At 42.1% G+C, this 27,367-nt stretch overlaps 1 protein-coding gene across 1 annotated transcript in view; it reads left to right on the top strand.

The window, feature by feature from the left end:
- Window positions 1-462: 462 nt before the first annotated feature.
- LOC310854962 (enhancer of mRNA-decapping protein 3-like) overlaps window positions 463-27,367 on the top strand; it is a 35,454-nt gene continuing 8,549 nt past the window's right edge. Inside the window, exons 1-5 of the mRNA XM_083759744.1 lie at window positions 463-626; window positions 2,410-2,586; window positions 3,704-3,894; window positions 14,083-14,436; window positions 24,525-24,678. Coding sequence (XP_083615870.1) covers window positions 2,420-2,586; window positions 3,704-3,894; window positions 14,083-14,436; window positions 24,525-24,678 — 866 coding nt within the window. The 5' untranslated portion in view covers window positions 463-626; window positions 2,410-2,419. The remainder of the gene's footprint in view (window positions 627-2,409; window positions 2,587-3,703; window positions 3,895-14,082; window positions 14,437-24,524; window positions 24,679-27,367) is intronic.

Raw genomic sequence — 27,367 nt, 5'->3', positions numbered from 1 at the left:
TCCACCTATCTTCCACCTATCATTACATCCGATGGATAGGTCAAGTTAAGTCAATTTTATTTATAAAGCACATTTAAAAACAACCAAGGTTGACCAATGTGCTGCACACTGCACGGCATATAGAAAAATGTCACATTAAAAATATACAACGCATTCATTGTATGATTCATTTAATCCCCTGCAAGTGATATGCTTGTTTGATTTCGCCTATGTTGTTTGTGATATGACTTTTTTGTATATTATTTAAAGATATATTAATATTTTATTATGTGTATTTCTCATATGATTTCTTTTTGATATAGGCTAGTCAGTGTGCAAAAAAACCACTCAATATTGCAGGTACATATTTTACATGTATTAGCCTACTGTTGTGTATTTTTGGCTACTGTCATGCAATTTGCTCAAAACAAACCCACGTGAGTCACTCACCGGAAGTGAGGTTTAAAACCCGGAAAACAACAAATAATCCTACAGCTCATCAGGCTAAATTGGAACCAGGAGATTGTTTTGGATTTGTTTTCCTCATTATCTGGGTGACTGACTGTTGATGGACTTTTGTCTGCGCTAAATCTAATGTGTTCAGTCTCCCTTTCGCTTGGAAGAAACATTTAACGCCTCTGCAACAGGTCAGTAACGCAGTGCAATAAACCAGCTAGCTAAGCTAATGTTAGCGGTATGTTTTGTTAACTCAAGTTATTATTATGAAGGTGGCTGACTGTTAAATGCTGTTTTATTGATGCTGAGCATTGACGTTTTTGTTTGTGACTTTAATAGAACATGTTCTTAACGGGATTTACAGCTCAGATCACGACAATACTGTCGACACTGGCAGGTCGTTGTGTTTACTGAGTAGCTATCCTTGGATCAAGACTATCATAGATGTATTTGATCGAGTCTTGACCTTTACTTTCGTATGATAAAGTATAAAAGTCAGACTTGATGAAGTACATTGATAGTCTGGTTGGTTGATTACTTTTCAGTTTGCATTAACAAGCACAGGGAAGTACAATACAATACAAAGTCTGCTAAAATGATTTATCCAAGAAAGCCTATGGCTTGTTGGTAGCCCAAACATTTAGACTCTGACAAACCTCTACGAGAGTCTAAATGCAGAGTCTAAATGTTTGGGCTAGCTTGTTGGGGTCTAGCCTAGCCCCATATGTGCCCTCTCAGAGTGAGCTAGCCCTCCAAGCAGAACCCAAATGCTACTGAAGTTCCTGACATTTTGACGACCCAGATAGCATTGGGTCCTGTTGCACTACTACCATGCCACCTGGTACGCACCCATTCTTAAACATAAACAACATGTTTAGCGCCTCTCCGCGCTCGGTGACGACATATTTCAGTGTGAGGCTTTCTGAGTATGTAAAGTATAAGTACCCATACATCCCGCTGCGAATATCTCCTGTGGCGCGGAAGCCTTTAAGTATTTTTAATATATGTTTGCCCGATTTGGAAGCTTGGATTCTTCTCTTCCTTCCTTGTTTATTGACACCTCATTGTACCGCCTATCTGGCTAGCTAGTGGCGCTATAGCTATGACACAGCAGATCAGAGGCAGGGACATAGCCGCACAAGCCAACCGCACACCGGGAGGCGGTACAATAAACGGTAAACAAACAAGAAGAAATAAAGCGACCAAATCGGTCAAACAAAGATTAAAAATACTTAACGGCTTCCGCGCCACAGGAGATATTCGCAGCGGGATGTATAGGTACTTAAAGTTACCGAATTCAGAATAACAAAGGCAAAAAAATGCCGTCACATGGCGCAGCTTCTATTTTAGAGAGAATGATTACTTCCGCGTTCTGGAATTTCCATACGAAAATATAGTTCTGACCAGGGACCCAACATAAAACTCATCAAAATTTCAGAAAAGCTTTATGTAGGGTCCCGAGAGGGGCTAAGAGTGAGGATAGAGGATGTAAAAAGGGAAAAAAACACAATAGTTAGGGGGAAAAGGGGGTGGGTGGGGGATTCAGATTACGGGGGCCAGTAGGGAGAATTGCAGCCATCCGTAGGTGCCCTTTGAGAGCTGTTTTGAAGGAGTCAAGGGATTTGCATGTTGGTAGGGCATTCCACATTTTGGTGGCATAGGACCGAAATGAATTTAGTCCCTTGTTTGTGCTGAATCTGGGTTGCATCTTGGTGGTGTCGTCGTCAACACTAAGCCATTCCAGCCTGTCAAAATGGGCACTCGGGGAGTGAGGCCAAGTTTAACCTGACCTGTGTGTGTTTTTTTTTATATTCCAGAAAAGGCTGTACAAATATGAACAGTATACAGATGGGGGGAGGGTACCCAACATATGGGCTCAAATGCACCAGGAGGAATTCTGTATTGTGGTAATCTTGTATCCTATCATATTCATGGCACATATTTTTCGACATCTTGTGTGTGTTCATGGTGTAGTGTGAAGAGAATGGCCTCAGCAGACTGGCTGGGTAGTGTGGTGTCTATATACTGCGGGCCAACCCTGGGAGTTTACCAGGGAGACGTGTCCAGCGTGGACCAGGCCAAACAGACCATCTCTCTGAGGGAGGCATACCACAATGGGGTGAAGTGTGCCGTTCCTGAGATTACTTTCAGGTAAGGGTCGCCCTATAACGATTCAAGAATATAGACATCCATGGTCCACCCTGAGTGAGTAATGCATGTGTCGTAGTAGCAACCCAAGTGTAAAACAGCAGGAATTAAATTATAACGTTTCATTGGCAGCAATTATATACAATAAATATGTAGTGGGTGGCCCTGCTTCATCTTTCTCGCAGCTAAGGGGTCCATTGATGCTAATGGGTGCATTTTGCATCCCAAAACGCAGATTTTGATAATAGACCCATCCGTGGACGTTTCTGGGGGTCCCATGGACGCACTACTGTACTCAGCACTGTACTGTAATTTGATGCTATTTAATTTACTTTGTTTGCATATACTTTTAAGTTGCTTGATTCAGTATTTAGATATTTGGTATTCCTTTTTGCTGTCCTGCCAACTTCCTATACAAACCCATTATAACGTCAAACTCTATTTTAACCATCATCGAAAACACCCGTCCTTTTTTCTGTTGACTGATATTGTCCTTCTAATCCGTGTGATTACTGTTTTCATTTATTTTTATAATTCTTTTTTACATTTTGGTCTCCTCCGGCCTCCTCTTGGAGGAAGTTCGCAAATATATTCTTCACCCTGGGCCTGTTTGCATGCCTGTAATCAACATGTATCTTTCTTTTGCAATGTCAAATAAAGTGTAGCTGCTTAAACTATATCATACTTTAACAAATTAAATAAAATGGCAAAAATAATGATTACTCTCACAATGTGTCATTGCACAATTTGCAATGTGCTTTGAGCTCATTTGAGTTTTTTTTTACCAGAATACCATAAAAGACTGTAAAAAACTCCATATATATATTGCACACCGTTTGGGAACCACAACTCTAGCATGTTGCAGTAATTTCTTAATTTTAATTTTTTTCCTTCTTGCTACTATCTTATTTTGGAAAGCAGGTAAAATCGGCTTATGTAAAAAAAAAAAGGAATACGCACATCACTTGGTAGAGGTGCTGCATTCAAAAGTAGCAGTAGGAGTTTGACCAGATGAAGAGCCTTGGCTCTAAACGTCATCAATATAAAGTATAACTTTTGGAGCAGATGAGTGTGCGGGTTCTCTTCTCTTTTTCAAATCGGCTTGTGTGTCTTGATGCAGTGCCATGGACATTAAGGAGCTAAAGTTCCTAGATGAGAGTAGTGCCAACAGGACCAATGATGTTTCCCAGCCAGCTACAACAGAACCTGGCCCCACATACTCCACACCTGCTGGCCAGAGCAATAGGACCAGTCACTCGGCCAACAACAGTGTTCCAGTTGCCAGCGTTCCAGTTGCCAGCCAACGTAAAGGTGAGTGGATGGGCAGCTTGCAGAGCAGGGGTTATGAAAACGGTGCTTATCAGAATGATGCTAAATTATTCTGTGCTGTGGCTGAATGTCATATTTTGGTTATTTTTGCTTGGGTAGCCTACCTCATAATAGAGACTAGAGAGTCCACACACTGGATCGGTGGATCGTCCATTTTTTATAAATTACCAAGTTGCGTGACGTTTTAATTATTTCTGTGCCGCTAGCTGTTAGCATAAATGTAGTTAACCTATGCTACCATCAGCGTTCTCTTAACCCATTTAGGCCTGAGGCCAACTCTAAAAACGCCTTCTAAATCCTGACCTAAGTTTTCTGTAAAAAGATATATTTATATAGCAGTAAAACACCAAAATGGGTTTATGAGAGGGAGTTTCCATCCCCATACACACACTCAATGCACACACTTTGAAGAAGATACACCATGGACAGCTTTCCTTATGGAGGTTTGAAAATCCAGCTTGTAACCGAGGCAAACTGACATCAGATTTAACGTCTCATAGCTGGTGGTGACGGAGGCCAGATCTATGTTAAAAGCTGCTGTGGAGTATACGTTGGGGTCCATTTTTATACACACACACACACACACACACACACACACACACACACACACACACACAGACTTGGCAAATAACATCCCCTAGCTGGGCGATATATATATATATATATATATATATATATATATATATACGGACATGGGAGAGAAAGAATTAAGCATATTGGCTCTTCCTCAGAGTCGGACAAAACCTTTTTTTTCCATTTGTCTGTAAAACTCACTATGGGAGAATAATTCAGTGTGTGGACTCTGTTTTTCTATTGCAGTTTGTTCTTCTGTCTAGCACCTGGAATTATTCTGATGTGCGTTTATGTTCACTTATGACAGATGTGTCATATCAGTACTTATTGTTGAACCCCCCACAGGGATAGTAAAGCTCATGAAATGACCAATACCGGGGTGCCCTATTTGTGGCATTGGCTATCGTTGTTGTCGGGCAAAACCTAACTCAATATTTCATCTTTTTATTCATACATGAATGCCCTATTTTATACTTCCATTGTATGACAGTGTCGCACAAATGGCAAAAATAGCTAATCTACAAATTACAAGACATATTAACCCTTTAGAACCTGAGGCCAATTCTACAAACTAGAGTTTCGGTCCGCTATTAGACCTCAGGCCGTATGATGTTTTCATCATGGTATGATGATTATTTTGTCTAAGAAAATAGTGCTTCTCCAGTCCACTTGTTGTTGGTAGCATGACTTTGTACAGTAAGTCAACACACTTGAACACAGCAGTGAAATTGAAATGCTTATGCACGGGTTGGTGTGCATCTGCGGCCGCTGACATGGTAGGCTGTTACGGCGCGTCGGCGCATATAGTTAGTCATCCGAAAGCTTGCATCCACACTGTCATGCGCCTCTTCCTGGTTTTTAAACAGCTGGTGGATGGGAAAGCGTTTACATTTTTTTGCCGACTTCAATCCCAAAATACTTTGTTCCAGGGAGCCCCAGACGCAAAGAGCATGCATCAGATATGTCACATGGGTCACAAATTATTTGCACACATTTTCACCATTTTTGAATATCCAAAGTAATGAAATAATGGTTTAAATTGGTTAAAATCTAAAATGACACGGATGCTTTCCTTGTCTTGATGGGTTGAAAAACTAGTCCAGATTTGGGGCTGAAGTGAAATTGCTGTATTATGTTATACTAACTAGACCCTTTCAGCACTTTCCCTATTGGCACTTGCCAATGCCAATTATCACAGAGCGAAGACTAGTGTGAAATTGCATAGTGTCATAGAGTATTTGCCCAATCATGGTCATAACAGCTTTCATCTGTTGACCAAGCAAAACATGTATATTCTGTGGTGTATGTGTTTCAAAGGAAATGTAGCCTACTACTGTAACCTAAGCTCACACATTATCTAACACTCTTCCTCATCCCATGTCCCTGCACATTATGCAAATGCCACTGTGAACCTAAAGATGGGTGCACACATGCACGCACGCCACGTCATGAAGCAACTATTTTAATTACCAAACGCATAATGGTGATTAACATTATATGGATGGAGCAGACTGTTTGCCGATGCCATGAAGACTCATTGAGATTCTATATGGTTATGGCTTAGTCATCGGATATCGGATCTTTGGTGTGTCGGATCTGCGTGTGCATCCCAACCTGGTCACTATAAGCATCTCGTGAGGAAGTCTGCTTGGACAATTTCGGATTACGACCCTGTCTGCATAGTTTCCTTGCTTTCATACGTGTGTTTGACGATCAATGGAGAGGGGAGAGCCCCACATGACTGAATCGCTTGAAGCATTGTAATGTATACACTGTACATTTCATTTCACATCACTAAGTTGTGTATGTGTACTGTAGCTAGCATCTGGTTGAATCTGTCGGAATCGGTTTTATTTACCAAGGGAAATGTACATTAATTTTATGTGGCAGTAAAAGATGCTCAACAGTATAATATATATATTATATAATATAACGATGCATTGCCAATTGGCTAAACAAAACCCCAAACCCTCAAAATGTTGTAGTGTGCAAAGGCTTAAACAGGCGGGGAGTAGTCCAAGATTGCGCAAGTGACACTTTAGTAGTAGTAGTAAATAGCACGCAGTAGTAATAAATGGCACGCTAACTGCCAGTAACAATCATAACATCTATCTACAGTATATTCCTCTTATGTCACCAGTTCCTGATAACAAACCAGAGCGTGGAACCAGCCGCTGTTTGCTATGACTTCCCTCATATTCCCATAGCGTGCTAAAGGGTTGTACCAAAGTTCCTCTTTACAATATGTGTGTGACTAAGATCAATAAACACCCCCCCAGCCCACCACCACACACACCCACCACATACACCACTCTGTTTCTGCTCCTAAAGAGGAGGTTATGTAAAGGCTGGCTTATGAGCAATAGTGCCCTGGTTCTCCCCTCTCTGCTCCCTCCGTCCCTCACTGCTTCGTAGCACAGGAAACACCCCCCCACCCCCAATCACCATCCCCAGGAAGCTGTGTTGTGTCCCAGTGTGCTTGGAATGCCGAGGCGATATCAAATGTGGAAGGACTGTTTACCTTGTGATTTGGGAAAAGTCTTGCACTTTCTTTTGGGCTGCTGGCCCAGGAGCTGAGGCACAAATTGCAAGGGGCCAAAGTGCTGAGTAGTGTGGGCTGTGCTGACCCCTTTCACACGCAACGCCATGCATGCATGCATCCTCTGGCCACAAAGCTAGTGGAGATGAGGACACTTAATGAAGTTGCGGACTGCACAAGTTTCTCCTGATTATTCTACAGTATTTGACATATTTGGAAAATGGAGAGCTTTCATGAATGAGCAAACAACCCATGGACCCAGAAAGACCTCATTAATAATTGCACTTTTGGTGAAGGACTTCATCTGCCCTTTTGAAAATAGTTCACGGCTGTAACAGATTCACAGGCATTTGGACACAGGAGCCCAGTCAATGGTTAACTATTTATCTTTTCTTTTCTTTTTTTTACCCGCATTGTGATTTTTGAAAATGTTTGCCTTTTAATGACTGAACAAAGTTTGTGTAGTCATGGAACTGATGGCCCTCTGTTCACAAGCCAGCCAGCCAGCTCAAATCCAACATAGCTTCTTTGTAAAGGATAATTTGCTTGCTTGCCTAAAATGCACATTTTCAACTTAAGTGTTGAGGGAATTGAAAGTATTTAGTTTTTGTTGATAAACAAAAGTATAAATGAAACACTCATTTGTTGCAGGCTACGTATTGTGAGCTTGTAGATGGATTTATTTTTGTTGTACGATGAATATTATATAGACCCTCCAGAAAAACGTGATTATGCGATCGCATAATTCATTGCATAATCAGCCAAATGGAGATTACGCAGGGGTAAATTTCTTTCAAGAAAGTGCGCATTTTGAGTCATATTGGAACCACACTGTCTGCCACGATACTTGGAGGTTTTCCGTACCAACCTTAGATATCTTATGAGTGGATTTGAGTGGAGCATGCATGGGTCTGCTCTTGTTGTAATGATTTGGTGCCTATGATAACTGTTGTCTGCCTTTTTAATATATGTATTAATGTACTGTATGGATGTATTCCCTGATTGGGAGTCTATGAAAATTCGAAAGTCACTTATATGGTTCATTGTCCTTGTCATGTCTTTGTATATTCAATCTTTTTATTTATAATAGTGTTGTGCCTGAGCTGTTTTTCTTTTATTTTCTTTTGTTTGTTATTATGTTCTTGTTGTGTAATGTCTGTTTGTCTTTAAAAAACCAATAAATATACTTTATAAAAAATAAAATGTGCATATTCACTGCAAATATACTGCATATTTCCACGCAAAATATGCGGGCTCGTTTGATTTCACTTTTTGTCCCCATAAGGTTTACAAATACAGTTTACAAATAAAGTCATGGCCTTACCAATTCTTTCACGTTCACACACAGAAGCAAAACAAACCATGTTGGTGCTGTGAAAAAACAGCCGTGTGTGTGTGTCTCAATGTAGCCTAAATTAATCTGCTCCGCCAAAATTAAGAAACCTTCATAATAATGACAATTTTAAGTGTATCCTACTTGATGAGATGTCCATTGTACTCTTTGTTAACCGAGTTTGAAACCTTGAACCACGTTCAAAAAAGTATCCAGCAAACCATCTCCTCCTCAAGTTGTAGTATTCCATGGAAACAGATGGGACATAACCACATCATTGTAAATTATTTCATGAGTACATCACTGCAAATTATTTCGTGAGTACCTCACTACACAACATCTACACAACATGAATTTTATGCTGTGATAAAGATCACTCAGGTAGATGTTTCCACCACCATTAAAAGCATCAGCCTGTATTGAATAGTTTCCATATCATTCATAGGAGTTAAGATGTGTAAAGGCCCTGCTCTATCCCTCACCCCATACAGCTGTTCATGACCCGTTGCTGTGCATTCCTTTAGCTTCCTCTCCTAGATTTAACATCAGTCACACAGGTTTTTCTCAGGTTTTTGCATTGCATGTGAACACATTTCCCCCCCAGGGCCATGTGATGACAGTCCTCACACACCATCTCAATGTCCCGCTACTCCGGCCGCCCCTGCCTCCTGTCTCTCGCCATCGACTTTTTGTCTGCACCAGGCCGAAGGCATGGGGGAGAGAGTAGGTTTTGCACTCTGTCCGTCCGTCAGTTCGTGTGTCCGTCAGTCTGTGTACAGCTAATCTCTGGCACCATTGGCCGGGTCGATGCCAAACTCTGTGCACACACTCCCTAGATGCCAACGACTAACCTCTACCCCAAATTATTCAGAACACCCTGTTATAGGGCCACCATGAGGCAGATTTTTTACTAATCTGCTCCAGAGACCACATCACACCCGTCCTCCACGACCTACACTGGCTTCCCGTCAAACAAAGAATTCACTACAAAATCCTGCTCACCACCTACAAAGCTCTCAATAACCTGGCTCCCCCCTACCTCTCCGATCTTCTTGAACCATATGTCCCTCCCCGCTCCCTCAGGTCCAGTGAAGCTAACCTCCTGAAGGTCCGCAAGGCCAAGTACCGTACCTGGGGGGACAGGGCCTTTTATGTTTCGGCCCCCAAACTCTGGAATGAACTCCCCAACCATCTCAGAGCTGCTCCCTCTCTCCTCTCCTTCAAAACCTCGCTCAAAACACACCTTTTCAGAATAGCCTTCCCCAGTTGAGGTCTCGTTTATCCTTTTATCTTTTTAACTGTATCTGTTATGTTTTAGCTTTGATCTTTTTTTTTCTTAATAAAGTCTGTTCCTGGTGTTCCCATGTAAAGCGCTTTGGGTATTTAGAAAAGCGCTATATAAATCTGAGCTATTATTAAATGCATTTCATCACAAACTTTATCCATAAATCACGCAAATCGGTATACACGATCTCTATACTCATGTGATCAACACGAATCTGTCCAATTTTCCATATTCCATCCCGATTGGCTAAGATTGGCTTCCAAAGCTCGCAGGATTGGTCAGTTTTTAACAAAATGCCACAAATCATGAACACGGCGTGCAATTTCCGTGAAATTATACACACACATTCCCACTAGGCTGAGGACGAAATGCCACTTAAAAAATGTCATAACAGCCTCACGGTGGTGCTATATTAACCAGGCCAACTCCTGTTTTACCTAGAACTGCACCGATCTGTGTACAACGTTGTATGCAGTGCACACTCACAGATTTCATCCAAATCTCACGCAAATCAGTACACATTATATAGTCATGTAAATGGTAAATGGTGCATATATATAGCGCCTTTATCCAAGGCGCTTTACATTAGATTAGATTGTGCATTACATTCACCCATTCATACACAGATTGCGGCGGAAACCATGCAAGGCAGTGGCACCAACCATCACATCTGGAGCAATTAGGGGTAGAGTGTCTTGCTCAAGGACACTTAGACACTAACTCTGGGTTCGAACTGGCAACCTTGCGGTTACCATCCAGCCACTCTACCCCTGAGCCACCGCCACCCCCTGAGCCACCCCCATGTGATCAAGACGTTTGATTCTCATATTCCACCCTGATTGGCTATGATTCCCTTCCAAGGTTTTCAGGAGTGTCCATTTTCGTACTATGCCAGCCATTTATTGAAAACTCAACATGCATTCATCTTCATAACAATAAGCATTATGAATATACTGATACGTCACAATCTATCCTATCCTTGAGACTTGTGCCCCGAGGGGCACTTTTTCTAGCTCCCTCTGAGACTTGACTCATTTAATAGATCCTTGAGAGTACAGTTCAAGAAAGCCAAAACGGGTCAGGCCAGTGGCGTTTCCAGGAATTACATTTTGGGCAGGCAAGATGTGTTAATTGTCGTCTCCCCGCGCACAATCGTAGCACTAAAGATTTTCAAAGAGATATACCTGCCAGACGAGTAGGATACAAAGGCTGAAAGGCATGCAGATTGGTTGATTGATTTCTTTGATTGATTTAAGTGTCATGCTTCCGAAGAAGCCCAGCCCATATGGACTTACAGGACACTTTTTACAGTTTACATAAACAATGACAATAAACCGACATTTACATTCCAATCAGCTGTCTACTAATAGTTCTCAGGTCTTGTTTTTGTCCTCTCACTGTATGGATTTTGGCCAGGCAGAAATGGATTTGGACAGGTGGACGCCTGTCCTCGCCCTCATTGTAGATACGCCTCTGGGTCAGGCAAACCTTCAGACTTGGAGATTTATGGATAATTTGCTGCTTAAGCAATATTGCATGAGGGCAGTGCTTTGTCGCCATTATTGGCACCACAGTGATTAATAACCTGTAAAATGATCATGTTGAGCTTGGCTTCTGTTGATCTAAACCAGCCTGTGGCCTAATGCAATAGGGTCCTTGAAATTTAAAAGGTTCTCTATTTCTTTTGTCCCATTAGGTCGTTTCTCTTGTCTTGTCCTAATTAGATTTTATTTTTGTGTCTATAGCATTTTGCTTTGTCTTTGTGAAAGTCTTACTCAATACTTTGTTTCTTCTACTGTTTTGATCACTTTCATCTTTTCATGTTTTCTTTTTTTTTTTTAATCTGAAAAGATCAATATCACGGATTGTTTAAAACAATCACACCTGTGTGAACTGAGTGGTGCAACTCCCCTCTCCCCTGCCTCTCTCTCTGTAATTAGCACTAGGCAACAGTGCAACACAATCTCTCTGTTTCTGGCACAACAGCGCCACTTTTGCCCCTACTAGTACTCATAGTCACATAGCATAGCCACACACACAGCCAAATTGGCTTCTAAATTTCAGTGGTTCTCAAACTATTTCATGTCGAGGACCCCAAAAATTATATGTAATTGGCCCCTGTTTGCTCTGAAAGAATATATATTCAAATATTTGCGTGAATCAAGCTTGTAGCTTGTAGATCTGTAGCTTGTAGATTCAGGTAGATGCTGAGCTTGTATATTCCGGAGCCTCTGTTTTCTGTCTGCATAAAATGTTTGTGTTGTAAGTAAAATGATTTACACAGCTTTTATTACAAGTTACAACATTGCTGTCGATCATCTCCAAATTTCTATGTCGTTTCAGAACTAAGATTTCCATTATAAAAGTTCAGATAAAAAATAAAAGCCTGCTTTGCAAAAATAAGGAGAAGGCTTTCCTTGATTGTTAAGCTGCATGTCAAGTAAAAATAATTCACACTGCAGTTTAGACTAGTTATTTAGCCTCCTAGTTTGTCCATGGTTCATCCTTGAGCCTGACATCCACTTGTGTCATCAGTCCTGTATCCTCAGCAAACCACTGACACATTGCATGTCGACGTTGCAGCCACCAGTTACATTTAGGGTTAGTTATGTAGTTTGAATTAAAATCTACGTTTGAGTCAACATGGTCCGCATCTAGGCACGTTCTCACGCAATACGCACTTCTTTGCGTTTAGCTGAAGCATACAATGACAATGTTTTCTCTGGCATCCAGACTGATCCTTGGTGTCCTCATAAATCTCACAACTTTATTACTGCTATTCACTAGTTTGCTTGACTTGGAAAGCTGCCCAGTTCATTCAGACGTCTGGTTCAACCATTGACAAAAAGGTTTGTTGATGAATAGTCGGTGACATACATCCCTTTAAAAAAAGAAAAAAAAGCTTTTGTATGTATCATGGATGTTTTGTTTTGGTCATCTGTGATGTTTTGGTTAGTGGCGTTGCAGTGTTAAATGGTTCTTTGGGTATATTTCAATTGCAAAAAATGTGTGGCTACCTGTATTTTCATCTCACTTCTGACTGGATGCTGTAGAACATGGATCCGTTGTCTGTCATTTAAGACCGGGAGTTAGGTCAGGCTATTGTTGTTGTGTAGTTGTGACACAGTGGCAGGTTATAGATGTATAGTCTGATTGGCTAGTTTCTTTTGTATGAATGGCAGTCTATTTTGACTGAGAGTCGTCCCTGTGTCTTGCGTGACAGGGCCGAGAGCACCTTAGCTGTCACTGTGACATTAGCGTGCGACCGTGGCTTTCTTGTCTGTAGCTTAGCGTGAGAGCTCATTCACTGCGGCCTGTGTTGAATGCCAGGTTTTTCCAGTTTTGTCTTCCCATCTTGGTTCATTTTGTTTTATTTTTGTGCATGTATGTAAACTGTGAAAGTGGCACACTGTGTTGAGTGGCACATAGGAAAAAAGCACTACAGACACAAACACAAAACAATTATCCAACTATGTATGGGGACAAGCTAGCTGTTAAAAGGTATTTTTAATTACTAATATTTCTAACACCTTTACTGTGTGTCATTGACTGACAAATAGTCAATGACACACAGTAAAGGAGTTAGAAATATTAGTAATTTGAAAATGCCAACTGCTATTGTAGTTTATCCCATTCGTAATTAAATATGATGTAAGGAATGTGTAACTCTTTGATGCTTCCTTTCTTGGAAGGATGTGATTACTAGGAATGGCTTTCCAGGAAATGTTCATGTTTTGTGCTTGATATGACCACCAAGATGAGAAAGTAAAATTATGTGTATTATTAAGTGAAGTGGGGACCAGAAGGATTAAGGGGCCGTTTTGGTGGCTCACTGCAGCTTTATAAAACACTTTTCCTCCTACATGTTTTAATCTTATTTACATGGCTTAGAGTTCAGGCAACCATAAAAGCGCAACTAATTATTTACAACTACAGCATGTCCTATCGATTATCTATTTGCGATTTATATGAATAACTTTTTTGTATATCAATTAATCGGCACGAATACATTTGAATGGATTTTATTTTTTACTAAATCAATTAGTCTGATTAACCACTTAAGTTTTATACTTCATTGTTTAACAGTGTCATAAGTGTTCTACTGTCCACTGAGCAGCGCTGCTAGAGTAGATCACCCATTTTAAATCCAATATTCTTTTCAAATCTCTCTCTCTCACACACACATTGTGGTTTGTAGACTGTATTTTTGAAGAATTTAATAATAATAATGAGGCCATAAGTGGTTAAATAAATTTTTTTTTTAATTCAAAAGTTTAAAAAAAAAATTAATTGCTCATTTTGACCGAGTATTCTTCAAAACATCGGTAATCTGTCTCGACCCCTCCAAAATCAGGATCGGCATGGGACCGAAATAATCTAGCATGGGTCGGTCTGTATTCCCAAGACTCCCCAACGCCTCAGTTGTGTTCTTTCATGCAGGTTCCTCTACTAGCCGAGGAACAACGGCACAGGCCACGGCCAAGAAGAACGGTGTGAGGAACGGCAGCAGCACACACACGAGGCCCAAGAATTACGAGTGCTTCGGAGATGCCGTGTTCGAGGACCTGGATGAGGACTTTGACTTTGAGGGGAACCTCGCCCTGTTCGACAAAGCCGCTGTATTCTCGGAGATTGACGAAGCGGGTCAGAACAGCAACGGGGCGCGCCTACGCAGCACGACAAGCGAGCGGACCCCTGCCCGCTACCGCCACGACGAGAACATTCTGGCTGCTAAACCCGTCGTCTATCGGCAAATTACTGTGCCACAGCACAGAGGCAAGGAGTACTGTACAGGTAAGGACACACTCACACGTTGTACACATGAACATTTCACACAAGACCCACTCCGACAATATTGGCTTGTATTCATAGCGCGCGCGCGCACACACACACACACACACACACATACACACCCTAACCCCAATGGGTCCCAAAAGATTATTGGATTTCAGGTCAGCTTTTCATCTAGCCTACATCTCTGAGGGGGTGATTTTTGGCCTATTCTATGCCATGCAGGTGGGAAGTGAGAGGGAGATCCCATTAGCAGGCAGAGCCTAGCAGTCTAGCTAAACTAACTGGTCCATATGGAATAAAAAAAAATCATTCATCATTGAAATTTGCTGCCAGCGGGGACTGATCACATTAGTCATAACTTTGTTTGCCAGCATACTCCCCCTGGATAGCCATCTGACTTCATTGTGTCAGAAGGAGTTTGCTCAAACCTATGCGAGTTAAGCCAAGGGCGTGTGCTTTGATGTGGTAGATAACTTCTTATAACGTTCAATATGCTGTTAGATTCAGGCGAAATGTTTTGGCTAGCCAGCATGTGCGTAATATCACATTCAAGTCAAGTGAACAGCCTCTCGGAGCCAGGGACTCGGGTATCACACACCGCCGGTTCGTCTTGCCTAGTTAACCCTTTACTGGTTGTATTTGATACATTTTTTACAAGAGTTGGATTGAAACAAATTAAAAAATAAACAATATATGTACAACGACATGGGAAGATGGATCTACAATGCAGAAACACAGAGCTTTGAATCACACCTTCCCCTGTGCGTTCAAGCTAGTTTGTTGTGGTGTTTGGACAAAACCACTGCCTCTGTGTACGTGATGACCCTTGGTCTTTGAGTATGCGTGAGCCTGCGGACAGTGCTGACAATCCAATAATAGACCCCAGAACAAACATAGCGGAGTAAATTGCCGTAGTAATCAAACTTTGTGGATATTTTCAGCGATGCCCATCGGTCTAAGATGGAGAGATTTGGGGTCGGTCAACACACAGATTGAGAGGGAGGTATCGCCTCACCCCTTTCGTTCTAATCACTGCTACCCTCTCCCTAAGGTCAGACACACCCATCCCTGCTAGCTCACAGGGACAGCAGTGTACTGTACTGTAGATTAGAAGACCACCTCCATTCATGTAGTCAGTGCAATGCTGGATGGCAGACGTATGTCTTTTATTACACCAGAATTACCTCTCCACCTGACCTCACACAGCCCAGTGGGCCCACCCACCTTGAACAACGGCCAATCTGCCTTGTTGCTGCTTTACACACACGTGTGTGTGTGTGTGTGTGTGTGTGTGTGTGTGTGTGTGTGTGTGTGTGTGTGTGTGTGTGTGTGTGTGTGTGTGTGTGTGTGTGTGTGTGTGTGTGTGTGTGTGTGTGTGTGTGTGTGTGTGTGTGTGTGTGTGTGTGTGTGTGTGTGTGTGTGTGTGTGTAAAACTTATTTTTGTTTGTTACCTTTGGCACATCACTGACCTTTGTTCTTCAGGTCCATAATGTGTATTAAATACAACCTAGCAAACGGGCCATCAACAGGGAAGGCCCTGAGCCCGTTCTCTCTATACTAAAAGTGCACTGAGCAAGTATTGCATAACTGGTTAAAACGGGCACAAGATAAGGGAATGGCACGCTAGCCTTGCTACTGGAGTCCGGGGGAATGAGAACAATAAGTCAGCCTTTAGGTCTTTAAAACACTCCTGAGGGTGTTTGTGTACGTGCGGTGGGGGTCTTATGGAAAGTACTTTTGCGAAGGTGCTCGTTAGGCGGTCCAGTTGAGTCTGTGAATTCATATAAATTCTGCATTTACTGGTATATTTGAAGTAGCTAACTCATGATGAGAGTCCCAAGGGTCAATGTCTTTTTGCACATAGCTGGAGTGAGTCACATTAACAGTAGCTGAGATCAAACTAGCTAGCTTTATCATCAAAGGATGATCGCTGTACCCACAAGGCCTCGCCTGACACCTTCTAGCCCCATGTGAAAAGCACAGGAATGTAGGTTAAGTTACTTACTAAACCAGTTGACCGTTTTGGACCATACATAACCACTTTTTATTGTTACGTGATGGCATGTTATGTGAAGCATGTTTGTATGACTTGTTTTTATTGTCCAGTTTTGTACCTGTGCTTTGGCAGTTTTATTTATTTTATTGACTCAATACTTATTACCGGTAGTCAGAAATGTAAACGGCATGGTACAGTAAGACATTAAGCTAGTGGCTCAGGGGTAGAGTGTCCGGATGGGTACCACGAGGATATACTACACCTCATTGATAGTTTTGATCCCCATGTACCTACCTTACTCTCTACCCCCCCCCCCCCCCCCCCCCCATTTAATATTTTACTACAAATTAAATTGAATCAAATGGAACAGAATTGTATCAAACGGTACCATCCCCCTTGACGAGGCCCAGCTGCTTGCCGTGCAGAAGCATTCACCCCCTCCTACTGGGATGGGTAGATGTGCTTCTCATGGTTGTCATCTTAATCCTCATCCTGTGTACTCTGTAATTAACATGCCGCTCTGCAGCCTTTACATAAACATCACCTCTAGCAGCAGGAACACGCAGCAGCACTAGTGTTAACCTAGAAAACCTTGCCTGGAAACGCATACGACACCTCCAGACACCAGAACAGTGCTGCAACAACAACAGAAGGGGAGGGGGTGGCATAAATGGGTTATAGCTTATCCATGGAAGTTGACGCTATTGTGGAGTTATTTCTGCCATTGTTTTCCTACAGTTTGATTGGCACCAGTGTGTACTCAAATCTCCTCTATGCAAACAACCTGGGGCGCACCATGAATCAAAGCCAAGTTTGTAGTCTGTATGGGAGCAAGGACAATGTATGTAAATTACAATGAAAATGTATGCTGCAGGTATTGTATGAAATAATTATGCCTGCACACGTAGTTCACAATGACATAAATATGTATGTGATAAGGAGAATTCCATACTAGAAGCCATTCTTACCTTTATTTGTAGTTGTTACGTCCCCACCAAAGAGGTTCAGGTGTTATTTCGTGCAAAAGTGCATTATTGGCTATTTCCCCTTCCATAAGCCCTCAAAGGGGGTTGGGTTTTTGTGCTAATTCGCTTATTTCCATCGAAATAAGTAGTGAAGTGTGCCGCTTGGGATACTATTTACATGAAGAGAGGATATATAGATTTTTTTTTTGAGAGACGGAAATAAGCAAATTAGCACAACACCCCATAGCCCCATTCAATGCAATTCATTGAGGGCTTATGGTAGGGGAAATTGCCAATAATGCGCTTTTGCACAAAATAACACCTGGACCTCTTTGGTGGAGACGTAACAACTACAAATAAAGGTAAGAAAGCCTTCTAGCATGGAATTCTCCTTTAAGTGTGATTATGGTAACAGAAGACAAAGTGTATGTTTGCATGATCACTTCCAGTGGCACACCATTTTCAATACATGAAATCTTCATTTATGAGCAACTTTACTTTTTTTATACTGTACTTCCACATTTTATACTTTGTGTTGTGAAGAGAGAACTGCAGATCTACCTATTGGCAAAAAATCGTCTGAAGGGTTTACAAATATTTGAATACACATTTTCTCTTCTGCACAAAAACATTCAAATGGGGGTCTATATCAATTTGGGGGTCCTTTGAGGACTACTGATTTAGAAGGCATTTGTAGATTCATCGTCAAGTATTTATATCCACAGCGGCTAAAAGGAGTGAGCAGGTAGTCTTGCACAACACAGGTTCAATGCCTATTGTGCAGCCTCATGTGTACATATACTGAGTGCTTGGAGGTGATGGAATGGGCCTTTGGGTTTGGGGCTACAGCACAGCCTCTACCAGCCCCCAACCCCCTGCAGACACACATGGCCTGCATCCAGCCAGCATGTATTGGTTTCTGCCCTGTGGTTCCCCTCGTCATGCTTGAGGGATTGCTTCCACTTCAGTTTATTTTACTGCCGCCGCATGCTCCTCTTGGCTACCCAGTTGAGCAAGTTGTGTTGCGTGCGTTTGTGTGAGAGAGAAACACTGTGGCGTGTGTGTGTGTGTGTATGTGACAGAACAGTGAAGGGTTTTGAGTGGGCCAGTAGCTGCCGTTTCAGTGAGTGAGTTATTAAAACCGTTGCACCTGGTGTGATGGTTGAAAAGCAATTAGTGCATAACTTGTACAACACCCCACTTCCCCCCCCAGCTTGGTACTTTTAGGCAGCAGGTTGCATGACAAGAGGCAGTTGACTTTGCAGTGCTTATCGCCTTGCGTGATTGGATGCGGACCGGCACGTCCCATATTTCTCTCACCCCACTGTAATATATTACCTGTCTTTGCACAGTGCCAACAAAATAATGGTGGGAGGGGAATTAGACCCAGCCAAAAGATAAGGAGCATTTCAGTTCAGGCACAACATCAATCACTGTCTGTTTGCATGAATCACTGTGCTAGTTGCGTGTGTGTGTGCGTGCATGCGTGCGCGTGTGTGTGAGGAGTGGGGTGTATTGCATCTACAGTATACACATGCATGCGTGTGAATATGTGTATCCCCACTGAGGCCACTGTGTACTTCATTTCCAGGCCAGATATCTGTAGGAGACCATTAAAGACTTAAGTGCCTCTTGGTAGCTTTATTTGTCAAAGGGACCCTGAGCCCTGCAGTTTCCCCTGCTTGGCTTTGATCCCCCCCCTCTGTTTCTGTCTCTCCTCTCTAATGCGCCATGGGCAAATGGAGATTAGGTTGGGCTCTTTAAGGGCTCCACACTCCAAACTTTGGAGAACAGAGGCACATGGAAGTTGGGAAATTTTGAGGTTATGAGATTATTTAAGTGTCATGCTACCGGAAGGCTTATCTCGCGAGGCATATCTGAACATTCACCATTTTAACAACCCAAAAGTATTGATTAGGGTGAGCATATTTTCAGACCCTCAAACCGGAACCTTAATGAACGGGCTCATGCACTGCATGCACATAATCCGCACATGTGCTGTATGCGTACATATACGCGCACAATGTGTTCATCAGGATGCAGGACGATTGTTTTTGGCGCAAGAGCACACCACTGGCGTCTAGCCAATTGAGCCAGGAGGAGCACGGGTTCCAGCATTTCATCAGATGGGTCATGCCCTGCCAGACGTGCAAGAGTATAAGTACACAGATGCTAGTCCACACTCCCTCCCATGTTAATGAATGCAGCAGTTCTCACTGGCCATGCATGGACACACTCCACTCGTGCACATGAAGCAACATTTTGCTTCATTTGTGTCGTTTATTGATGGCGCAATAGCCTACTACAGGGGTAGGCAATTAGGTTTTCGCCTGGGGCCAAGTTCCGTCCAGGACTTGTTTTGGGGGGCCGGCATGCGACTACAGTGCTGTGATTTTTTTATAAAAAAAATGTAACGTCAATTTATATAATATCTCAATTTAAATTAACATTCCAGACTATTTTTACCCCGATGCCATGATCTCCCTGCTCTGTATCCTTGTGCTCTCTCTCTACATTACTTTGAATGTAATGTGTTTTTATTGTTTCATTAATTCTTTCAGCACCATTGCCTTAGATGTTGGTCAATTGAAGCCTATTTTTTGATACAACGCTTGCCGCCATTGCCGTTGATTAATGTCAATTGCGCTTTTATAGTGCATTTGATCGATCGAGCCATAATGCTACTTACGTTAGCCGGTTAGCTACCTAACCAGCACTGGATCGCCCATCTTAGATCGTCGTCGCCAAACTCGCCATAATAATCCATTCTATCTGTTTCTTTCAATCGCCTGTATCTCCTATTCCTTGTCCCAGATGGCATTCTTTGACGGCACAGAGCCGACGATGTGGAGCTCTCCAGTGCCCCGGCTTGGATTCATATTGTAAACGAGGCCTGTCCAGGCTCCGTTCAGCTTCCTAGGTTAATACTACTTCCGATAGACTGGAAATGTGGCTTTTCAAAATATGAGCTTGACTGGAAAAAATGCTGGCGTGAATTAGATCCTAATTCTTCAAAAAATGCTAGTGCTGTAAGTGTTTATTAATTAAGCTTAGAATGGATGTAGAACAGTCGTTCTCAACCAGTGGTCCGGGGACCACCAGTGGTCCTTGAGGGGGTTCCAGGTTAACCTGACGCTGCCAGATCCAAGAAGCTTGCTACACAAATTTGTTTCACAGCTTATTGGGATCTGGGATCGCGGAAGCAAATTCGATGACGGGGCTGTTCCTTTTTTTCAAGATACTTGGTAGATGATTGGATGGGACCGTCTGTCTATCACCGTGTGGGCGTGCAAACACAACCAATCATATTGACGTGTCTAGATAGCTTCACATCCGGTTTCGCACATATCCCGCCCTTAGCTCACGCTGATTGGTCCGGTACGGAACGGATTTTTGTCAGCTCAACTCCCTGAGAGATCCCAGATGAAGGCTGTGTTGGGGAACATGGTTACCCAATACCGCCCTCATCTGGCAGCGTCAGGTTAGTTCCAGGTAGTCTCCAGCTAAATTATGTTTGTAAGCAAATGCACCCTTATAAATCTTTAACTCTTTGAGAGTGTAAAATTGAAATATATGGCAGTGATTCTCATTTTAATTTGAAGGATGCCCAGTTTGACATGCATAGGCTACTGACCCCCATTTTATGCCTTTTTATATCTGGGACCTCAATTTATTTATAACTTTTATTTGTTTATTCAATCAATGTCAACTGGAACCAAATGGACCTGATCCATTTGGTTCCATTGTACACTACATTTGTACACCATCTTATCCCACACACCATACCTGCTTTTCATTAGCCATACAACAAAAAAAAGAAATTCTTCCAGGGGCCATTATAATCGATTATAATCGAAAATGTATTCTGAATTTGACGTGTAGGCCTACCTTTTTATTAACCTGTTAAGTTAGTCCGATTGATTATCCATTTAAATTAGTTTCATGTATTGTCTCCACAATCATGATGGTTAGACTGTTTATGACATGCACAAACAGTTTCCAGAATATAAGCTACTTCCGCACTTACTGTGTTGTTAAAAATTGTACATGGTACAAAGAGTCCAGGATGAATACATCAAAATGCATCACGGAATGTCCGAAGGCAGAGCTTACCGTTCCAAAAAGCTCCATAAATTATAGCCTTACCAATTGAACCATCATAGAATGGAGAATAATTTCAGTATCTGTAAAATGGTACTTCCCCTTGTCAGTGACTTATTCTGTTGAATAACAGAATAAGTCACCCGGCCCGTGACTCCAGGGGGCTCGGGGGCTGTCAGATGATCGATCGACGTCCACACAGCGTTACACAGACACTCGACAGATACCCAGTCAAAGCATTATCTCTCAGGACTGAGGGCGCTACAAATATCTACACATCCTGTAAGTTCACTTAAGAAATAAAACTAGTGTTGACTAATCATTACAAGTATATCTCTTATTTTGAAGAGGGAGAGTAAGTCTGTTTAGGTTGTAGCCTACTTCCATAACAGACAGTTGTTTATTTTATTGTTATTTTTTTTGTGCTTTAGTAAAATATTCTAATTCATTGAGATAGGATTTTTTGATTTTCATGAGCTGTACGCCATAATAAAGACACACTTTTTGAATTATATTATGGAAGAAAATTTACTTTTACAAAATATTCAAATTTCATGAGATGGACCTGTACATCTGAATTATGTTTTGTTTTACAATACATTCATTTTAGAGTAGTCATTATTATATTTTCGTAATGACCTGTGACGGAAGTCAGTCAGTCAGACAGACACGCAGGTACCAACCCACCTCTGACCTCTTCTGTCTTCCTACCTGTGTAGTCAACTTGGCAAAAGTACAAACCCGCCCCCCCGGGGGGATCATGAAAAACATGGTTGTCCAAAGCAGCCTATTTTACAGGAATTCCCCACAGTCATTTGGAAAAACCAAACGTTTTCCGTTTTATTTTATTACAAGAAGCATGCGTGGATGGAATATTCAGTTTTAAAGGATGCAGTCTTTTGCATGCTGACACTTCCAGAATGACAGCAAGTCAGTTAAAAAACATGAAACCCCCGTAGTGCTGCAAGCCTGGAGCAGGCTTGTGTGTGTACGTATGTGTGCTGCTGTAGGCCTACTACCTAAATAACTAATTTCTTCGGGTTAGGGCATTGTAAAAAACGCAAAAATAATAAAATAAAGGTAAAAAAAATTATCCTTCCCGACGTATCTCCCCCCTGGGGGTTAACTTAAGTTCAAACTACGCCCATGGTGTGTGTCCTCTCTCTGTACGTACTCTCGGAAGTCGGAAGCACATCTCTTAGTTTTTTTTCTGCCGTTTTCCAATCACCCCCACACAGCAGGTGGGCATACACCCCCACACAGCAGGTGGGCATACACCCCCACACAGCAGGTGGGCATACACCCCCACACAGCAGGTGGGCATACACCCCCACACAGCAGGTGGGCATACACCTGTACATCCCTATACCATACATCACATGGTTAGTTTGTTTTCCCCATCCTGTCCTGTAGAGCACATCGAGTTCATCTTAGCCTAAGCCAGCACACACACACACGCGGTCGCACGCACACCTCTCACCCCTAGCCATTAGAATACAGGCACAGGTGTTTATCTCCCATTTGTCATAGCAACAGTGTTTTGACTTGAGACGCTGGGTGTCGTGGGGGGGCCCGGCCCTGCAGGGACCACTCCCTCAGCCCTAGAGCTCTGGATCCACAGGGTTGACCAGAACATTGGCATGATATGGTGCGTGTGAACGCGGTCTCCGCGGGGAATAGGAGGCTTAACAGTGTCCGTCTCATGTTTGTCATGTTTTGTAAAGGCTGCCAATCTCTTTTGTTGGCCTTGGACAACAGTGACAGTGGACAGATACAGGAGAAATAACAAGAATCTTCTGTGATGAGAGAGAGCTCAGGTTGAAGAAAAAAGAGGGAGGAAGGGGGATTGGGAGCGGGGGGGGGGGGGGGGGGGCTGCATTTCCCAGGGGAACTAGTTCCTCGCGTGAGGATGTGTGTTGCTTATACATAAACTACCGTCTCCTGAGAGAGTCTCTTTGCGTGCGTTTGGAGGCCTGTGTTTGTCCTTATGCTGGAGGTCAGAGCTGCGCACTGTATTTTTACTACTGCTCCTCTAGACTCCTACTTTGTTTGCCCCCGAGGAGGTTCTGCTCCAATGAAGATATACTGCTGCTGATGAGGATCTTTTTATTGAATTCAGCTGTATTTTTAGAAATCCAACATATTTTATTCGTGAGCTCATTTCTGGAACATATCAAACTATTGAAAGAGGCTTTTCATGGCATCTTTAGGGAGAACAGATAGTCTTTATGATTTTCCTCTATGACCAAAACATTGCATTAAACATTGGAAGTTTATAAGCTATGGTAGTGTGTGGAATTATTTTATGCTTTAACATAATGTCTGTCAGGTAGAAACCTTGTATATGCAAAACGGTTACTTTTCAGCAAATAATTATAATATATTTTTTAATGAGGATCCAATGTAGTTTCAATGTAGTCTTGTTAGTTGTTTTCATTGGTTAAATATGTTAGCCTGTCACTCAGTCTGAATTTTCATTTAGTTTCACTTCATTAATCTGAGATATTTTTAATGGTAGCGATTCAGGGCTGGAGCCAGGCTATAAATATGGACATTAACCACTTCTAACCTTACCTGGCATCCCTATTCTGTGCATATGATTATTGCTGTAAATGTCAAAACGCATAAAAAACATTTTCTTTTGAAAATAGGAGATCTACAAGCTTGCTTGTTGTGACACGTTGTGCACTTTAACTACTAGTGTTTCCTGCAGGAAGCTTTGGCATGGTGCTGGGCACGAGGGGGACCTTCTGGCGTGCGGCCGAAGGTCTGCTCTGAAGAAGGCTCTGCTGAAACGCGTCAGCGTTCGCAAATAAGAGAAATGCATCCGAGTCAGTCTTGCATCTTTTATTTTGGATTTTCCGTTTAGTTGGCTTATGAGTCAAGTTATTTTCAAAGCTGAGCACCCACCACTGCCTGCCCTCAACCAAGGTCATTTTCCAGAGGAAGTGCACCTTTTTGTTTCTTTATTGACTCTTTTATAAACCACAGCACTCTCACAATCTCGCTCCATGTTTTCTCCTCAGACTCGGGGCTGGTGGTTCCAAGTGTGTCCTATGAGCTCCACCAGCGTGTTCTTGCAGCAGCGGAGCGGCACGGCCTGTCGTTGGAGCGCAGACTAGAGATGACAGGGGTGTGTGCCAGTCAAATGGCTCTCACACTGCTGGGAGGGCCCAACAGGTGAGTGACAGGGCTGTGTGCCAGTAACAGGCCAGGGGTGGCCGGGTGGGGGTGGAGCCCGCTGCTCGGAGCATGTTTTCTGACGGACTCACAAACTGTAATGAATGATATGCTGCTTGCATCTGCCATAGCGGCATCATGATCTGCATGTGCCCTGCCGCCGGCCGCTCCATTGGAAAAAACCTTCCATTTGTGTGGACGCGGCGCCAACAAGTGCACTACTTGCTGCTAATTACTCAATTTCTGATTAATCGGTGACTCGTATCATATACAAACGACACGTTAAGTAACTTTCCTCAAGAATGCCATCAGGGTCATTTTCTGAAGGTTTTATTTCCATTTGGGAACCAGACATGTCAGAAGTGTCCTTGCATGGTTTCCTTTGCCATCGGTTTATGAATGTGTGTGAATGGCTGAATATGAAATACATTGTAAAGCGCTGTGGAGAGAATCGCTGTATAAATACAGTCCTGTCCATTTACCATTATGACCACTACTCTGCTCTAAAAGAAGGAAAGAAATTAGTTTTCACCTCATGCTCACAATAGGGATGCCAGGTTGACGGTAGTTAACTGTGGAAGGCCAAGGATGTAAGATGATTGGTCCTTCTGTGCAGTATTTCCCAAGCATTTTGTTGTGTGTAATATGAGCTAGGGCTGCGCAATTAATCAAGTGTTTCATGTTTCACAATTATATAATCGTGTTACTTTGATTTTCACATACAAGTGAAGTATACATTTCTCCTCCCCGTTAATTGCAGACACTTTTACGTTGGCTATTAAAAAAGAACACGTATACAATCTCACAGCGTGTCACTTTGTACAGTGCTGCAAGCTTGTACATCTGCTATTTCTTTTACATTTTCTTTAATTAATTTTAAGTGTGAGAACTACTGATTTTAAAAGGCATTTGTAGAATCTTTCTCAGAGTAACACCTTCCGTTGTGTTCGGTCACTGTGTGCAGAGAGCTTGAGCTGGAAATTTCGCCAACCAGCCTACAGTACGTAAAAGTCATCAACAAGCATCACTTTACATAGGCTGAAGGAGTTTTCCCAAAGCTTAATTTCATGCCTGTCACTCGACATACATGTCATATTTTCAACTGGAAAAATGTTTTGATGAAAGTTGTCGAGTCTTTTTTTTTTTTTTTTACCCGTATTACAGGAACAAGTGCTTGAATTGTATTTTATTTATTCCTTCTATATTGAATTAAGTGCAGACTACAGTGTAATATTGCTCAATTGAACAACATAATTATGCATAAATGAGATCGATCCCTCTAGTACTAATCTACCATGCTTGAATGTGTTAATGGAAGACACTTCTTACTCTGCGGTTTCATTTTCAGACTGAACGTCACAATTTTTTTAAGATATTCTTTTGCGGCTTACGCCTTTTTATTGGTTTTTGAAGGGACAGACAGTAGGCTGACAGGAAACGGGGGAGAGAGATGGGGGAAGACATGCAGTAAAGGCTGTGTTGGGCTCGGGAGTCGAATTGAATACAGAATACAGTACATTTCAAGCACAAACTCAATACAAAGACTGTTAACTGTGAGTGGACGACCCAATTAAGCATTACACTTGTTTACAACAGGGTCCACCATGTTCAATTCATCAAAACATTTAGAGACGTACAAATAGACACTTCTTAGAACAGAACAGGAATTCATCGACAACACAATGTGTCAGTATTGGGAGACAAATTTGGGTTACCGGCATTTTACAGATAGTACAGATGTCTTCAGCAGACGAGCACAAACTGCTGACCCTAATCAGAGTTTATCTGGAAGGCTTTAGTATTGTTTAAATCCACCTTTGGAGTTGGGCACTGTAGTTTTCTGAGATCAAAGCACTCTAGCACCTATTGTCGTATAACAAACAGGTTTGTTTTTGTCCTCAGTTAACGCTGTGATCCTGCTATCGAAGCCCAGTAGTATTACTGTCTCCACTATTGGAGACTCAATGGCTGTGAACTCATGGAGTTAATTAAAAGGGATATTTCACTTTCAAACAAGTTTGGGGTCATGTACATGTCCACTTTGGTTTTTGTGAGCACTCCAGACAGTTCTATAGATAACATTTTATTATCTTATATAAACCTGAATATTTAATTGCATTATATTATACTCTTTTTATGTGTTTTTCAAATATATTTGAACACAGAATTGTATGATCATTCATGATTCACCAGGTGCCTACTGCCTAGATGGCTTTATTTCATTAATATAGATATTTTTGGAACTCCAAAAACAAAATAACATCATGCCATGGATGGTGTATGTATTGTATACTGTCATTAATTCCATTTATGGGTAATGGGCAGTCTAGAATTAAGCAGTCTTGTGAGATAAATTACAGTTTCCATATCAGATTGTCAACTTATCCTGTCAATTCAGGGCCTTTGTGAACCTCTAATAGACATTTAGACTGAGGATTGTTAAAAAGATAAATGGTCGTCTACTTGGATTGTTAAAAAGATAAATGGTCGTCTACTTGGCTATCAGACAAACCCTGGAGGCTGCTGGCGGTCTTGGAAGTGACCTTTTTGGGTGTTGGCCTGACATTTTTAAACCAGATGTTGTGGTACTTCCAGCTTTACTGGTGACCTCTGTCACTAGCAAATAAGTCAAACTGTGAGGCTGTGGGGCACTTCTAGGCCCAGGAAACTTGACGTGGAACTAAGATTA

The sequence above is a fragment of the Protomyctophum parallelum genome (genome assembly GCF_964188405.1).
Source record: "Protomyctophum parallelum genome assembly, chromosome: 2".
In the NCBI taxonomy this organism is placed as follows: domain Eukaryota; kingdom Metazoa; phylum Chordata; class Actinopteri; order Myctophiformes; family Myctophidae; genus Protomyctophum; species Protomyctophum parallelum.
This window is presented reverse-complemented; position numbering and strand designations above follow the sequence as displayed.